Source organism: Gadus morhua, chromosome 1 (genome assembly GCF_902167405.1).
Source record: "Gadus morhua chromosome 1, gadMor3.0, whole genome shotgun sequence".
Classification (NCBI taxonomy): domain Eukaryota; kingdom Metazoa; phylum Chordata; class Actinopteri; order Gadiformes; family Gadidae; genus Gadus; species Gadus morhua.
Genome location: NC_044048.1, coordinates 12002810 through 12021553, shown reverse-complemented (window position 1 = coordinate 12021553; position 18744 = coordinate 12002810). Strand labels below are relative to the sequence as shown.

Sequence of the window (18744 nt, the reverse complement as noted above, 5' to 3'; positions counted from 1 at the left end):
ATTTGTGGAGGGTAGACACTTAAATACACAACTAATTTCCTTCTTGTCTATTGCCAATTTAGACAAATAACATGAACTGTACTTCAAGTTTTCCATCTCAAGATAATACACCAACCAAACATAAAGGAAGGCCTATTAGTCCCATTCAGCTTTGGTGTGGCCTGTGCTTTATCCATACAATCCTTGACATGTTAATTCACTATGATTCCACCTGCGCCCTACACAACCAGCATTGTAGCCTACCCTCAGTATAACAAGCGTGTTATTTTACTCTTTTCTGGTGGTTTTCTCTGTGGTTTGGATAATCATTAACCACGTGTATGCTATTCTTATCCTCTGCTAGGGGGTTTATTAACTAACAAACATGAGTGGACTTATTTGACTCTGCTCCAGCTTTTTACAGGGATGTTCTCCCTAGGATGCACGCAGGGACAGACTGTGCAAACCTGTGCAATTCACTTACGTAGGTAACACATAACCCTCAATCTCCATCAATGAAGAAAAAAATACCTTTCTCAATGTAGCTTAGGAGTTCTCATAAAATGTTTCTTGATCCCTCTCTTTTTAAATGGCATCGTTGAGACGCCAGAGTTACTTATCATGGCTGACAGATGATACAGAGTGAAAAGAGCCCTGTCTTTGAAGTCAAGGCGGCCAATGGTGAACGGGAAACACTGAAACAGAAACTCTGAAGGGGAAAGCTATCAATGTTACCTTTGTAAAATCTATGACTCCAGTGTGTTATTATGCGTGCAGGTGACTGTAGGTGTGTGCTGTAGGTGCAAAAAACTTGATATCTGTATTGAAATCACAAAAATAATATAAAATATCACTGTGTACCTTTTAAAACGTTGAATTATGAGAGAACTACATTGACATAACCTTGGTTCAAATTATATTTTTGTGTGTGTGTGTGTGTGTGTGTGTGTGTGTGTGTGTGTGTGTGTGTGTGTGTGTGTGTGTGTGTGTGTGTGTGTGTGTGTGTGTGTGTGTGTGTGTGTGTGTGTGTGCGTGTGCATGTCTGGGAGCTGGCATCTTATTGGAACTCTGTTATTGAATGACTGGCTAAGCCCTGTGCTTCAGCTGGATCGACATGGTTAAAGAATTCAGTCCATCTGGGTCCCAGGTGTGGACTTAACACTACCTACCAATTTTAGCCCAGGGTGAGCAAAGCTACAAGCCAGATCAAATCCTGTGTCAAGGCTTCAGAATGCATTTCAGCCCCACTGATTACCTGGCCGGTCACATGGTAACCGGGGCTGACCGAGATGGCTCACTAACCGTGGGGAATGCCGCCATGGATGAATTCAGGTGCTACGTGGGAGTGAGTGAGAATCAAATCTAGATATCAGACTGTGCCTTCCATTATCCCATCTGACAATCTGTGGTGGGAAAAAGCGACACAAAAAGAGGCAAAGAAGCGAAGCGGTGTTCTGGCAGCAGGGCCGGGAGACCTCGCAGGCTCTGAGGAGGATGACCATCGTGTTGCCGCTTAGATCTGGTGGCTGCTCCGAGGCTGTCTGTTGGTTGGATTCTGTCACATGGCAGCCATCCATGACACTGTGTAGCCTTCAGAGCACAGAACAAGGCGACCATGCCAAAATCCTGCTACTCAAATCCATCAGCACCGTCTCATTTAACAGATGAGAGGCAAACCAACAGGGTGGGCAGGAGACAGACCTAAAGGGACAAAGAACCCTCTTGTCACTTCCCAACCATTTTCTGCATTCCTGGAATTTGTATAAACGTGTGCAGACTAGCCTAGCGGTTCTTTATATCTTGCTGGCACAGACTTAGTGGAAAATAATGCATTAGTACAACATATTGCATTATCTTGCTACCTTTGTGGATTTGTTTATTACAAAATATCAGTTGGTTCCAGAATGTGTCTTAAGGTTGATGCTGTGTTAGATGTAAATGGATATGTTCATCTACAATTTTGAATTAGTTTCAAGTGATGGATGGAATGATGAATAAAGTGTAATTAAGTGTAAGACCAGTTAAAATGTATATTCTCAAATGTTGTTGAACTTCTACTAATCACTTGCATCAACCTCGACCTGTGTGAAGGCATATAACACCATGCAGAAAGAAGTGCATATACATAGCCTAAAACCTTTATATTCTATCAATACCAATTCACTCTAGGAGAGCACACATTGTGCATAACATTTTGTGTCTCTTTAAAAGCCATGCCATTTGTTGAGACGCCAGAGTTACTTATCATAGCTGACACATGATACGGAGTGAACAGCCCTGTCATTGAAGTCAAGAGGGACAATGGTGAACACGCAACAGAAACTCTGAAGGGGAAACCTATCAATGTTACCTTTGTAAAACCCATGACTACAGCGTGTTATTATGTGTGCCGGTGACTGTATATAAGCAGCACCAATGTGCAACATAGGGGCATAAAGAACTGAAGGTGCATAAAGCCAACTACCATAGAGTTATCTGTAATGAAATCACACATTTCTAAGATATTCATAGTCAGACTATTTGAAGTATTCCAATACCTTTTCAAAGGCCGAATTTTGAGAGAACTGCATTGACATAACCTCAATTCAGATCATATTTTAATTTCTTTTGACACTTATATTGACCATTATTCATCCTATAAAAAACTGAATGGCAGAACGTTTCACACGCACCACCATGGTTGAGACTGAGATCGTGTTTCTACCCAAGGGACGTTCGCAACCACAACACAAGAAACTTCCCCTCCTAGCGTTGCCAACACTGCAGATCTGTGCACCTGTGGATGATACCGTATCCAGTCATCTGGACTGTCTCCTCCACATAGCCCACAGGGATGTCTCTTCTCATATCTGGTATGACCTCATCCCCACCACTAATATATGTCGAATCAAGGCCCCTTTTGCCCTGGGGCCTGACTGCAGTCTCTTCAATGTTCTCATAGGAAGACACAACCATAGAAACATTTCACAATGATACTGAAGATTAGTTTTTTTAGCACTATACTTGATTTTCATTGGATCATTCATATCCGAGTCCCGCCACGTCATGATTGAGAACTTGTTTATCTACGTCTGTGGGGCGGTACTAGGGGACAGATCTTGTTGAATTACAAAAGGTAACAATATAAATTTGTATAGCCCACATAACCGGGTGCAGTAAATATCTGCTGTGTTATTGGTTACAACACTTCATACAGGATGGTCTTGAAAGGCCAATGATGTACACAAACACCCAAGCAACAATATTTAATTTTTACTATTCAATTTCTTCCTTGATGTCCTTGTGCATGCTTGACTCATTCAAACCCGTTCCCGCATATGTGTTCATTTCCGTCTACTTTAGAGGTCACACACGTCACAGATCTATTGGAACCATTTTTACTTTTGTTTAAGATCGTCAAAGAACTTTTGCAGAGATGACAAACAAGTGGGAAAGTGTGATAAATAAATCAACTAGTGAGATCAACCTGCATTCAGAATATGCTGGATGACATTGTGGTCACATTCATATAATAGAAAAGAAATGTGCTTGTTTTGCAATGGCATGCAGCAATCCCTTGATCTTTAGATCTTTAGATCAAGGGATACTACAGTGTTCTTGGGCCAGAGCGTTAGTTGCAATATATCTTTTTCATTTCAGTTAGGCTATCCTAAGGCTTATGTCTTGAAGGTATCACATTAAAGTAACTCTATATCTCTATTAACATATTGGCAAAGACAAATGTACTAACACGTCCTTCCCGCATGTCCTGATAGCCCACTTTCTCAAGCAAGAAATAGGTAAGGAGGATCATGTCAGGGCCTGTGTCCCCCAGGAGTAGAGAAAGAGAAAGACAAATTCCATGACTGAGTAATTGTTGTGGTCGCCATGTTGTCATCTCCTGTTGGTTTAGTGCCATTTGTTGTGAAAGGTATTGGTAAGGCTCCAATTCACAGAGGCGTAGACGGCCTATATTTCATTGAACAAAGCAAGTAGTGGTTGCCTGTGCGAGAGGGCTAAATTTTCCTTTGAGCATATCTGTATTATGTGGGATATAAATGAATAGGGATTTCTACGTTGAATACACTTAAGCAATAGATCACTCCAGGCTGTGGTATGTGCTCATTATACCACTGTTAAGGGGCGTTGTCCGGCCCCGACGCGCAGCGGAGGGCCGGCGACCCCTTTTATTTCTGCAATAGCCTCGATAGGCGACGTAGAGCTAGATATGCGCCACGTTATTTTTTTATTGTAGACCTAATATACACCTTAAACCTGCACTGTTAGATCTGTTTTACTGCACGATGGCTTCTGTGATTGCTGCACGATCATAAAATTAGATTTTCTTGCACGGAACAAATGTATTTAGGTGGCACACATCCCGTTGATTGAGCCGTGGGTGGCCGGGTTTTTTGCATTAGAAACTCATATTTTCAAATAATTAAATTCAAAAGTGATGGCTGCAGTGAAAAAAAGTTAAAAACAAGTTTGAACAAATGTGATGGCGACAGTGAAAAAGTTGCACGCTGCGGGTTTGGTAATGGGAATTAGTTTGACCCATACTGCTCTTGTGCCAGCCTAATGTTGTTTGTTTTCTAATAAAACACTTGACTGCGTAGTGATCATATAGCGCCTCCTACTGTGCGAAAAAAATGACTTAATTCGCAAGTCGGAGGTACGGCTACCTAATAAATCATGGTGGCACATTGTTAAAGAAAATAACATAAAATTAGCCTTCTTTATTACTGCGGTTGTTAGGGTTGCGTTTGTTAGGGTCAACATGAATTTCACATCCAGGAGCCTATTGTATGTAGCCAGGCTAAATTGGCCATGTAGCCTAATCAATAGGCCTATAGACTATAGTTACTTTGTACCATTTTAATAAAAAAAATATTATTAGACAGCCAGTCTTTAACGAGATCATTATTTATATTTTTTCACATATGAACTCCATTTTAAGTCCTCCTATTTATTAAATCGGATGCGGCTGCATCCGATTTAAATCTATTTTTTGCAGTGTCAATATAATGACACTTGATGGCGCTGTACGAGAGAACACTGAAAATAACTGTGAATCTCCTAAAGATCACGCGATGATAATGTTACACTTTACCCCTGATTATTCCATCAACCTTGATAATGCCAGTGAACCCTTTAATTATGGAAATTTGGCAAAGGGCAGAATGACACACGTTAGGCCTGAATGTTACCATGTAGGCCTATTTAGAAATAATTGCCCTTGAATTACATTGTTAACCCGGTATAGTTATATTAATTTGAGTCAAAAACGAATGCATGTTTCATAAAATCAAAACGGTATCAAAACAGGCTAGGCAAATCACCCCTCTATTAGAATATAGTATAGATGCTAAACTTAGGCCTACATATCAAATAATTCAGCTAATTCATTATTACAATTAAAAATATGTTTCCTGCATGAAAGTTACAACATCCGCAGTAAGGGATTTCAAAAAACATGTAACCAATATAATACAAATATTATTCCCTGAAGACGCTCAGCCATCCCGAATGCGTCAGTGTGCTGAGCGACGCACAGGAAATCGCGGTGCATCTAAAATTAAAGGTGCTGGTGTTGGGACAGAAACCCCGCTAGAGGGATTTTAAAAAGGGGGTAATTGTTAAGCAGTAGGGGAGCACTTATACCCAGGGCGCATGCGAAGCTCTGATATTCCCTTGGTTGATTGTGCTCAGTGTGAACAAGTGTGGTCGCTCGGTCATCCTGTCACCTCCCGCTCAATCTCCCCCCCACCCACCCCTACCTTAACGCACAGGCGCCTCGCTCTCTCTATCTACTGCTGTACTGCCTCAGCGCGACACGCCGGGAGGAGGATCACTGTGCGTCCGTATCACTTGACTATTTGGATACAAAGCCAAGTGACATAGATCTATGGAAATACCCAAGTAGGAATTGCACGAAACATAGCAACAAAAAAAACAGGTAGGTGGCACTTTTTGGAGGGATAGCCTGAAATACAATGTGTTTGTATGTTGCAAATTTCAGCGTTTAACTTAGTATTTGAAACCACTGTGCATCTGGTTTGGGAGATTAATCGTTGATGTGTTTCGGCTCATCGCGATTTTGTTGTTGGCGGTACGTTTGAATATTGGGTTAACTTATGTATCTTACTATCTTGGACAGGGTTGTCTTTATGTCATCGTTGTAAAACAGTTCAGACATATCCATTGAATTTTTACTTAAAATGTGCTCTACTGTATGCACTTTACAAAGAATAACAGTGTTTGATTATATTGCTTATAGGAGGAAGCGAACGAATACAGGCCCACTAATGGAATTAGAAACACTGTTTCAGAAAGTCGCCAGTCGCCTTAGAGAACAGCAGTGGTTTATTGGGATCGACGAGACAATTCTTCTATTGTTTGGATACGTTTATTTATTATAATGGATTGCTAACTGTGCTGGTCATAACTGCACAAAGATCATTTTCATCAAACCCTGGGACTGTGGGCGCTTGCTTGATGCTGAGCAAGTATACCTACATGTTTGACTTGGAAATCCTACATAACTCACCAAGAAGGCTCATTTAATTATTCCTTGAAAATGTGTCTCGAAATGACGACCCCTGGAAGAAGAGGCAGTGCCCTGCGTTTGTAGGTATCTGGATAACGTCGTATGTAATAATTACCGTCCAATCATCTATAATAAGCCCATTGCTTGGACCCAATGCAATACTCAATAGTCAAGAAAGATACTTTTATCCTTCTACTCAGAAGCATATTACAGTATGCTGTATATACAATGTATCTAACAGTAAAATATGAAAACTTGGAAAATTCACTTCAAATCCTTTGTACATAGCATCCTTAAAATGCCAGAGCCAGAGTTGCTCGTTCTTTCTCTGTGGTGTATGTGTATTACACATACAAATATAGGTTTGTTTGCTGTGTGCTGTGTGCTGTGTGTGTGTGTGTGTGTGTGTGTGTGTGTGTGTGTGTGTGTGTGTGTGTGTGTGTGTGTGTGTGTGTGTGTGTGTGTGTGTGTGTGTGTGTGTGTGTGTGTGTGTGTGTGTGTGTATGCGTATATGTGTGTGTGCGTGTGTGTGTCTGTTTGTCTGTCTCTCTTTGTGTAGGTGTCTGTTTGTCTGTCTGTCTTTGTGTAGGTGTGTGTTTTTTTGTGTTTCAATTGTGTCTGTGTGACGTGTGCATGTGGATACGCAATGCACTCATGGTGCTTATTATGGGATGGCTTAGAGAAGCCATCGGGCCTCCAGCAGTGGCTCTGAGAGATCTGTATGTCATAAAAGCCCTCCAGGGGGACACTAGAGGCGAGCAGGTGGGGGCTGAGGTCCAAATTCAATTCCTTAATGCACTGCAAGAATCAAAGATCTAATACAAAGCCCCCCCCCACCGCCATACACACACACACATCCTGTTCCCCATCCCCCATATGCTTTCCGTTAATTCTGAAACCCACCCACCTCACCACCATCTCTGCTTGCAGAGTAAGGACTTGGGCCTGGAAGCGTCATAAATAACACAGGCCAGACCACCTGACACATGCTGCTCCCACGTCTAGGAACTGCCGATATGGCCCCTTGTCCAATAAGATGCTGCTGTTGCTGCAGAAAGCCAGGGGAGGAAACGGGTCTCTTGTTCATTCAATATAGACTCATCAGCTCCTTGCGAGAGGCTGGCCCTGTTCAGGAGCTTTGCTTAATTAATTTGTTCTGCAGGAGAAGGGAGAGCGAGACAGCCAAGAAGAAGTGGAGTGGTAGGCTTGGTTTGGATCTGGACCATTAGAACCTTTATGTGAGATTAATAATACACAGTCACTTCTATGTGATCTTCCTTTTTAAGGGTCAATCAATACTGTGTTTCGTTCAAAATTGTGAACTCCTTTCCTCACCATGTTGTTGTCATAGGGGCAGTCATATTTCTTATTACTAATTTGCTCTCTAATACTTCAGATGGATACCCTGTTACAATTAACCCCCATTTGAGAGAATTAACCTATGCTTGCCACGGTATAATAACTATAAACTCCAGAGGCTTATGCTGCTAATAACTTCTGTCAGTGTAATCTAGTGGAATTGATTCTCTGATTTGTATTTTGTTTCATTAGTAAATTCAGGATGATGACAAGTAACCCAAATCCCTGAATTGAATACATGTTTGGTTAAGAGTGTTTGAGGAATGAGGAAAAAATGAACAAAATACAGCTTAGGATACAAGCTCTCGATGGCGGAAATGACAGCCATAATAATAATAATTATTATTATTATTATATCACTAATTGTGATATCATATCATAATCATAATTTGCAAGGTCGGTGTATTCATTTTCACCCTTGTTGTTTGGCCATGAATCGGTTCTTGTCTCTGCAGAGCTTGTAATGTGATCTGTTCTATTTTTCTTCAGATTCTTTTGAATGCTGTCTCTGCCATGGGGAGAGAGGGAAGAATGAAGGAGGGAGTGAAGGGGGGGGGGGGGGGGGGGGGGGGAGAGTGGGCTGTAGGGTATGTACCCTTTAAGAAAAAGAAAGGCTTGTGTTCATCATCAGCTCCGCTAAACGTATCACCCTGCAGCCCAACAGGCCGCATGACTTTCCTGCTCCCCTCTGTTCCTCTCTACAAAGACGGTCTCATGAGCGTGGAGCAAAGGGGAGGGGGGGGGGGTAATTTAGTTCAGAGCCTAACTGTCACAGAGCAGATTCCAGACTTTTTTTCTAGTACAGCACGAGAAACTATAAAGGCAAATGGAGAGCCGTGTGCGTACCGTACGTGTGTGTTTGTGTGTTCAGGCCACCCGCTCGAGTGAGTAAGCAGTCCAAGAGGAGCTGAGCTGAAGGACGGATTTTAGTGACAGTAATCCGCTTGGCTTGCAGGGTACCAAACGAAGGGTTCCCTTAAAATTGCCTGCCTGCATCCTCGCTTGTGTTTTTTTAGCTGGCAAGCAAGAAGGAATGGAGGCTTCTTCATCCCCCCCCCCCCCCCTTAGATGCCAAGCGCTTGAAATATTTAACAAGGAGTGCACTATTTTTGGAAATGGGCTCAGTTTGTTGTAGTGGGGCTTATGTAATTTTGTTGCCGTGGTTCGGTATCCAGTGTGAATGGCTCACATTTTGCTGTCTGTGTTATTTCGTCGTCCATCTTGAATTTTTGTGTAGAGCTTAATTGAATAATTGTGATGATGTGTGGTCTTCATGAGACTGCTAGAGTGTAAAAATTTGAATAATATACTAAAGTGGTAAAATCACGGCAAGATTCAATTGTAAATATAATATTCTAACCGCCACTATGAAGCGATACAGCTTGCCTGTATTTCTGATATTTGACATTAACAGGATAACTAATAAAGTTACACATACTGATTAAAGTCACGCTTTATACAGTCCCTCCAGAAAAACGTGATTATGCGATCGCATAATTCAACGCATAATCAGCCAAAGTCTGCATATTCATGCAGGGGCCGCATTTTTTCAAATATGCCGCACTCTCACCACATAAATTGCAGATTTCCGCGCAAAATATGTGGGGCTTGCATGATTTCATAATCCCCGCATTTCATTGCAAAAAAGTCACATATATCTTAGAAAGTTGAAAAATGTTGCGTTTACTTCACACCAGAGTTCCTGCAATTTTTGCAAATTCCCGCATAATTCATCGCATTTTTTAAGAAAACGTGCTGCATAATCAAGGATTTTTGGCCGCAACAATCATAAAAAAGGTATTTATGCAGCGTTTCAAAAGAATCTACTCTCAATCAACCTTAAATTCCCACATAACTGTGAAGCCTATGGAAAGGTGCCTCTGTCCAGGATGGAACCCACCGGTCTCCAAATTCTCCTGGCTTCATCAAGGAAAGCGAACGCAAATCCATATAATCTCTAGTTACTTTTATACTAAGAGCCATTGATCATCCCCTGCTCTCTGCCTCCTCCCTCCCTCTGCGCCTTTCTCTCTCTCTCTCTCTCTCTCTCTCTCTCTCTCTCTCTCTCTCTCTCTCTCTCTCTCTCTCTCTCTCTCTCTCTCTCTCTCCCTTCCCCCCCGATGAGGTGTCAAGTTTTCAGACTCATGCCCTAGTGTTTGGCGTGTAGAGTGTATCGCGATGAGGGCAAGGTTGAGAGAGCATGAAGAGAGAGAGAAAGAGAGAAAGAGAGAGAGAGAGAGAGAGAGAGAGAGGGGGGGGGGGGGGAAGGAGAGAAGGAGCTAAGGCGTTGTGCTAGATACAGAGCATGACCTTCGGTTAAGAGGGGTGGAATAAAGCTTGAGTTAATGCCCTTCCTGAGTGCGCTCACTACCACGCAAACCAAAAAGAAAATCTATTGAGTGTGAGCTATGTGCTTGCGAGAGGAAAGCTCTCTAATAAGAAGGAACGTGACGTCGTAAGTCAGGTCAAGGAGGAGGCTGACGGCGGCCATTTGTCATCCTTGAATCCTCAGCGAGAACAAAAATAAACAAATGACATGAAATGATACAAATATGCGATGACTTATTCTTAAGGGAACTTTTAAAGTTGTAACAGGAGAATGTATGGCAGCCTTAATGACATATTTACCCGACCATAGGGTCCTAAGTATGTGAGGCAAGGCAGCCACTGGTCCCACCCTTAACTATTAACCCTGAACATGACCACAGTGTCAGCATGCCTCCATAACCAACAGGGCCACTGTGGATCAGCTCCCCGTCCACTAGCCCCTAAACAGCAGGCCTCTCAGCTTTATTATCGGCTCGTTTCGGTGGTGCTGCTCAAGCTGGACGTAACAAGCTGGGAGAGAAATGGAGGGTTTGGATTTAACAAGCAGATGGTGTGCTGCTGACTGCTGCGTGAAAAGGGGAACGCTGGTGTATTTCTGAGATCGAACTAAAGATTTTCACAAATCAGTAAGCTAAGCGGGTAGGATATGCTGCAAAAACACATAAACCTCAATTACTTGCTCTGGTAACTAACCTATGGACTAACTATAGATACACCCTTCAGAATGGGCTTATACTGCTTCTTTTCAGTCTTAAAAACAGTATGTGCGCAGGGGGGGGGGGCTGATGGATTGACATCAGCATTGACCCGGGCAGGCTTTGTCCTATAAATGTGACAGGACAAGGCCTTGTTTGTATTGATCCCCCTGCTCTGTTAGGTATGACAGTCCGCGAAATAGAACAATCTCTGATGTTATCATTTCCCATCGCTCCTTTGTTGTGATCAATCTATGTGTTTGGTAATTTTACCCTCCATTGCCCCTTATCATTCAAAGTCAGTTGCAAAAAACCATCAGTAATATTGCATGAGTATGTAAAATCCTGGTAATAGCTAGGGCAGGCATTTTAGAGGAACCAGCCCGATTGAGCCAGATTTTGAATGTACCTATCCAAAAAAAAAATAAGAGCCCTCGCCCAAAAGACATGACTGACACGCCAACTAGCTTGGTAGGTCTGCCTAGCCTTGTGATAGACTCTGGTCATGCACAACAAGTGCAAAGTGGGCTGAGGGCGTGCAGGTAGCCGGGTAGTTAGGTAGACAGATTGGACAGTCTTCTTGCAGGCCTGCAAAAGCCACAGATAACAGATTATTTGTATTTTATTTGAAAGCGCATTTGATGTTTCGATTTACTGTCGGCATGTAAAGAGAATTTCAAAAATATGGCCGAGGATATCGCTGAAATTAACCGCCTACCCTATCCCTAGTGCAGTATCTGCGTCGAAAAGTAAAATGCTTAGCAATTCCCAACGTTTAAAATCTGCGTTATCCAGCAAATTCGGCATGAATCACACATTCAAAGGAGTTGTTCATGGAATATTGAATGCGTCTCCGATTATAAAAAAATGGGAGACGTTTCGCTCCTCTGCTGAGTCTAGTCGTCAGTCGGTGTTTGCGGGATCTAAGATGCAGTTGAGCTGTAATCCTAGTAGCAGCAACAGAAGAGCAGGGTTGCCTGCCTGCTCCCTGCTGCAGTGGAGGAGGAGGAGGAGGAGGAGCAGGGTGGAGGAGGAAGAGGAGGAGGAGAGGCTCCTAGCTCCCTAGAGACAGCCAGGGGCCTGATGAGCCTCTCTTGGGGGGGGGGGGGGGGGGGGGGACTAGGCCCTGGGGTTGACAGACATCTTGTTGTGTAGAAGGCCCACGATGCGGTTGTGCTAACACACGGATGAAGTCAGGATCTCGTGGGGGGAGGGGGCAGTGTGGTGGTGGTGGTGGTGGTGGTGGGGGTGGGGCTGGTTGTCCCCTCCCGTCTAGCGTTGGTTTGACCCCTAGCAGTCCATGTGACAGACTTGGGACACTTTTCATTCATCTTTCCATGGCCCTTCTGTTATCAGGCACCCTTCCCATCCCCCTCTAATCTTACACGCAAACACACACACGCATACACACACACACACACGAACACACACACAAACACACATTATTTATTCAGCCATTTTCTCTCTTGTTTCAGCATTTACAACTGCAGCACTAGACCTTATTTACGCTTTAAGAATAGAAGCATATAGAAGAATAGGCAAATAATGCAATCATGCTCTTTCTTGTATTCAAAAAGACATCCATAAAACGTTATCATATGCAGAAGATGATTCACAATACAATGAATAATAGTGTCATAAAAGGCAATGGAAAAGATACGTGACACATGCTATGAATGGGTGAAAATGTTAACATTTTCACAAATTCTGAAAAGTTGTTGTTTCAGTCGAGTGCTTTTTCAGAGGAAGCTTTGCATGCGAAAATCCACCCACCAATGCAATAATGAGGTTTCAGCATTTAATTAAATGAACTATTGCTTGCCTCCCTTCATTATAAAACCGGTTCTTCGCTTAAATTTCAAACCGTTTCTTTCAATATGCTTTTAAAATTCAGTCAAAGCCCTGAGACTGAAGGTGCTTTGATTCTATGTTCCTATATATGTGTGCATCTGTGCATCTGAACATCTGTGTATACGTGCTCCTCCGCATGATCCCTGAAGATCTCATTAGATTTTCGGGAAAAGATGAGTGACAGCATTAAAACCAAATAGAGTCTGAATCCAGCTGCTCTTGTTGGTTAAGGGGAAGCCATTAGAGCACTCTGCTTCTCTCGCTCTGTCCCTCTATCTCCCTCTCCTTGGCTCGCTCAGCTATTCCGGTACAGGGAGTCATTTCTGTTTTGTAAAAACACAAAAGTCTCCTTGCGCGAGCCATCCTCCTCTGCAGCCCTGTGCCGCCGCTCACTCGGCACGGCTCTTGATCTGTGGAGCCCCCTGCTCACTGTGCCACGCCGTTCATTTGAACTCATGCACAAGTGGCTTTGCTCTTGGCCACGCTCGTGGCTCTGCTCTTGCTACTGTTGGTGTGTCTTTGGACCCTCTCAGCTGTGGGCTTGGGAGGAGATCAAAGGCTTGTGTTCCAGCCAGACATTTGTGCTAGTGTCTGTGTGTGTGTGTGTGTGTGTGTGTGTGTGTGTGTGTGTGTGTGTGTGTGTGTGTGTGTGTGTGTGTGTGTGTGTGTGTGTGTGTGTGTGTGTGTGTGTGTGTGTGTGTGTGTGTGTGTCATACTTGTTTGTGTTTCTGTCTGTGTGTGTTTATGTGTGTGTGTGTTTGTGGGTTAAAGTTATGTGTGTGTTAATGGTATAGGTATTTGTGTGCTGGTGTGTGCTTCTGGTTGTGTGTGTCAGCCATAGGTATTTGTGCGCGTGTGTGTTATATTGGTATATAGGTGTGTGTGTGTGTGTGTTATTTTTTTGTGTTTGTGTGTGTGTATTATGGCTGTGTGTGTTTGTATATGTGGTAAAGGTATAGGTGTGTGTGTGTGTGTGTGTGTGTGTATGTGTGTGTGTGTGTGTGTGTGTGTGTGTGTGTGTGTGTGTGTGTGTGTGTGTGTGTGTGTGTGTGTGTGTGTGTGTGTGTGTGTCCCGTGACCACTTGCCCCCTGCATGCACGTGTAGGCACATTGACACCAAGACCCCCCCTTCACCCCCTCCCCCACCTCGTTATCTTCTATATGTGCTCAACTGGGGACACCCTATCCCCTTTCCCCCTTGCATGTGTGTGTGCGTGCGTGGCGTGCATGTGTGTGTGCGTGTGTGTGTGTGTGTGTGTGTGTGTGTGTGGGTGTGTGTCTATCAAAGGGAACAGAGCCCATTGGCCTGTACTGGGCTCAGTCAGGCTGTATGTGATATGGTTGCCCCCGGAGACTGATTGTTGGTGTTGTCCAGGAACAGCTGCCCAGTCCTGCTGGTCTGGCTTCAGGTTTGTTACACCGTCGTCCGCTTCATCTCGCGCGCATGTCTCCCTGGAGTGGATGCTTACCCCCCCCCCCCCCCCCCCACCCACCCCACCCCACCCCACCCACCCACCCACCCACCCACCCACCCACCCATCCACCGTAAGAAAAACCCAAAACACATCAGGGGAAAAGAACAATGGCTGGCTGGCGCCTGTCACGGCGAGCCAGGCAGAACCAGAGCCAGGTGCTTTTATCCTGTGGCGTCTTTTGATGTGAAAGGCGTGAGGGAGGAAACACTGGGCCTCACCGAGTTTGAAGCCGGCTTACCGCTGTAGCCGGGGTATGATTTGACGTCTGATTCCCTGTTCGGCCTCATTCGATTATCTCTGCTGTTTGTTTTTGCTCGGGTTGGAATGGGAGATATAAGTGAATCATCATCAGTCTGGATCTTGAGCAGCCGTGTTTCCGCCACGGTGGAGCGTTAGCAGAATGGAAAGCCAAAGGGACACCAGGGCGATGAGCAGGGTGACATCCAGGCTCACTTCTCCTGGTTCAAAATGTGCCAGGGCTCTGCGGGCCCCCCGACGGCCCACAACAGCAGCACCGACTGCGTCCCGCTCCCCTCCGCTGAGATACCAGTTCTAATATAGAACAGAGGGGGCTCTGTTCATTCCAGAACACTGCTGCTTGGGATTCCGAGAATGAAGGGTTCAGAGTGGTGCCGCCCTCGTCCACAAAGAGCACATGCCTTGTTATCAGCCCACGGAGCAGAACATAATGATCCCCTCACCCATTAACTCCTAATGCAATAAAGCGCTAACAGTAAAGCCCTGCCCTTCAGGGCCTTAACTTAACGAGGTTACGGCCGCACCACAGGGTTGGCCCGGTGGGCTTTATGAAAATACATTTGGTCTGGACGCATCAGTCTAGATCCCAGCTCCGGATCCTCCTCAAAATGACAACGAGGAGAAACAACACGCTGTTGTGGGTTGTGTTGTTCGCCGTGACTAATTCCTGGATACGGCTGCCTTAGTAGGGCGGATCGTATCGATTTTTCTATTTGTGTATAGTTTTTTTCCGACGACCTCGAAAAAACACGCAATATTGTTCACTGCCGTGTCAATTTGTGTAATCACTGCCCCCAAATATTGTTGGGCTCGTGAGTCGGTTGACGGTCACATGAGAGAGGAGCCAGGAGGATGAGGCTCAGGCCGTAAGCCTCGACCGTGTCTTGTGAGGTAAGCGCTGTGAACATCATACAGACACGTCTTTGAACGCACCACTCGCATATAAACCAGCGGCGCAGCAGCAGCAGCGAAAACAAGAACAACAACATGGAACCAGAGAGAGACAGGAGGGAGATGAACATGAAACGCTGCCTGTGCCAGCCTCCCAGAAACATTTCAGATAAACTTCATCTTCTCCAACATGATCCCACCCTTGCATAAATGGCTGTACCATCCCAACCATTGATTTTGCCTTTTGGTCAAGAGGGGATCATGATTTTGGTTTCTCTTCCAGTGACGGCTGCTGTTTTTGTTGAGCTGGTTTGGTGTGGTTCTCTGCCGCCCCTGACATCTCTACTTGTTATCTAACCCCATTGATTTACCTCATCGACTTGATAACGGATGTTGTCTCCATTACCTCATTGATTCGGTGTCTCCTTTCGCAAAGTAAAAAGATAACCATATGAGGACTCACCGAGTGGTTGGCACACTTATCTGTCCATTTAAATCCTACATCCCCCCCCGCCCCCCTCTCTATGGCTGACCCCCCACCACCTCCACCCTATTTCTGATTGGCTGTCGGTTAATTTGAATAAAACATTGCAGACCACTTTATTCCCGAGTGGCCATGTGACACAGTAGACACGACACACAGCTCATCTTCATGAACACATGCACTGGATGAATGGATGAACAAGGACGATGTTGTCATCCGAGTACAAAGAAGTCAGTATCAGTCCTCCATTGTTCTCCAGACTCCCGCCAGCCCCACCCCTTCTTCCCCGATCCATTAAACTGTGTTCACATGAGGTTGTGCTGCACATGAAATATTCAGTCGCTTATCGGGAGCACAATAGTGTGCCTATATGCTCTCATATAGGCTGCTCGCGAGTCGCGGTTTACAACATCAATTGAACGTTACAGTTATGGGCCGCAAGCCCATGGGGCAGCATCAGGCGAACCGAATAGGCCGACAAGCCGATCCGTTCAAAGGAAGCGCAGGGAATAAACCTCGCCATATCACGTCTTTATTCCACGTGGCGTCCTGTCATCTATATTTATATAGAGGCAGCCCTACCCCCCACCCTCCTCTCTCTCTCTCTCTCTCTCTCTCTCTCTCTCTCTCTCTCTCTCTCTGTCTCTCTGTCTCTGTCTCTGTCTCTGTCTCTGTCTCTGTCTCTGTCTCTGTCTCTGTCTCTGTCTCTCTCTCTCTCTCTCTCTCTCTCTCTCTCTCTCTCTCTCTCTCTCTCTCTCTCTCTCTCTCTCTCTCTCTTCTCTCTCTGTCCCTCCTTCCCTCCCTCTGTCTTACTTGTCTAACTTTAGGGCAACATAAATCAGACGGGGAAACAGTAAAAATACCCACATACTAATTATACACATGGTACGGTTAAAACCCTGGGCACCCAGGTGACTCACACAGTAGTCATCACATGTCAAGCGGCAGCATGCACGCGTACACCGCCAGCGACTCGCTGTCATCCTGCTCTCTCCAGCAGTGCTGCTCATTTGCTTGGCAGATTCGCCCGCGCTCCCCCTCATGAAACCTTGTTGGTTTTCTTCGCAGGTTTTTCGCATGCATCGAACCAGGCATGGTGTGGATCGACAGAGGTCTAACAAGAGAAAAAATACATCATGAACTTGTTTGTGAAATAACTGTTTGAAACAAATTGCCTGCGTCTTAATTACACCTCGCTTCTTGTTTAAATATCTTGCTTTCGTTGTAGTTCTCTTTCCTGCTCCCTCATTTAAAAAAACAGCTTGAGGGTTTCTCAGTTGGTTAATTGTGGCAAGAAGCGGTTGATTTGTCATTCATGCTACTCACTGTTGATTCAGAGAACATTTCCCCTAAAGATACTCTTAACAAGACACGTTGCCAATTGATGTGAATTCCCCTGCAAAGTATTCATGTTGCCCTTGTTGTGTGCAGTCATTAATTCTAAAGGCTTATATTGATAGAAAGTAGTTCACAAAGCAATAGGGCTCTTTGTAAAGACCTCTAAGGATCACCATGCCATACGCTGTCACATTTGAAAAACTCCCTCGCACATTGTTTGGCTCTTAATGATCTACATAGGGTATTGATTTGCGTGCGTGCGCGCGTGTTCATGTTATACGTCATGTATACTTGCCCATGTATGTATGTATGTGCCTATAAATGAATCATTTGTCACATTAAACCACAACGCATCAACCTCAAATCAACTGTTGCACGCTTCTCTCCTAGCGGGCGTCTGGACGGATCTCGGGCCAAAAGAAAAAAGTGACGACCCGACCTTCAACCAAGCGTGAAAACACCACCCCCTCACCCCCACACCCCTGAAGGACTCGGCGAGGTGTGTGTGTGTGTGAGTGTGTGTGTGGGTGCGTGTGTGTGCCTGACTTCAAGGACTGACCCTGGTCTTCCCTGTGACGCGGTGCCCTGCAGCGAATGAGCCCTGTACATGCGTCTCCCTGCCAACCGTCCCACACCGAGATGAACTGTGAGCAGGACTTTGGGGAGGAGGGCCTTGGGGTCACACTGACGCTCAGACTGCTCATGCATGGAAAGGTAAGAGCCACGGGAACCCCTTTGGTTAAACCAGGGTTCAAAGTGTGTCCATCTTTTCCGAACAATCTGTATGTTATGGATATTCATCTATAATACATAGGGATTCATGCAGGAGAAACAAAGCCACAAAAAGAAGTCGAAGATGCCCGTCTTAGAGTCCGATGATCAGACTGCATGGAACGCACGCATATATATTATGGGGTGTTTTTATTTACCTGTATTTGTTTGATACTTTGTATCAGTATGAATTACAAAACGTACCAAACGATATATACATGAATGAGATTTTGGGAGTCAGACCCTAGACCTTTTGCCTGGCAGTGAAAAAGCCATAGGCGCTACTATATGCTCCTGCTTTTAGAACAGGTCAATGTACCTGTTGAATTTGGGCATTTTCTTTTGCTAAATGATATAGCCTTTGCTTTTTTTCAATCCTTTAGGAGGTGGGCAGCATCATCGGAAAGGTGAGCATTATTTTTGTTTCATGACTTGTACTGTTAAAGTCGCAATGTCTTACATCTCAAATAGCTTGTACCTTAAAATAACCAGGACATATCCAAAGTCAACACAGTCTGCAGACCAATAGTGTCTGTAGTCTGGTCAATAGTGACTGGGCGATAATGATTTCAACAATGTGATCAATAAAATAACATCCTATAAATGATATATTCTAAAACTAAAAAGACGCTAGCCAGCCCGTACTTTCTATCACCACACTCAGAGCCCCTCCACTCACGCCACCCAGCCAGACGAGCTATGATAGGTCACATCACACAGTCGCACAGCCAGTTAAAGTTGAACAATATTATTGAGTCTTTCTTACTGAAAGTCTCCTGCATACCA

At 44.6% G+C, this 18744-nt stretch overlaps 1 protein-coding gene across 2 annotated transcripts in view; it reads left to right on the top strand.

Annotated features, from left to right (window-relative positions):
- The first annotated feature begins 5552 nt into the window (after window positions 1–5552).
- Window positions 5553–18744, top strand: part of LOC115549040 (poly(rC)-binding protein 4) — a 32106-nt gene continuing 18914 nt past the window's right edge. The window contains exons 1-4 of one of the 2 annotated variants that reach the window (XM_030364026.1): window positions 5553–5917; window positions 17578–17686; window positions 17779–17901; window positions 18342–18365. In XM_030364026.1, coding sequence (XP_030219886.1) covers window positions 17782–17901; window positions 18342–18365 — 144 coding nt within the window. In that variant the 5' untranslated portion in view covers window positions 5553–5917; window positions 17578–17686; window positions 17779–17781. Of the gene's footprint in view, window positions 5918–10586; window positions 10835–17577; window positions 17902–18341; window positions 18366–18744 lie in introns of those variants that run through there. The other variant, XM_030364034.1, reaches the window with a different exon arrangement.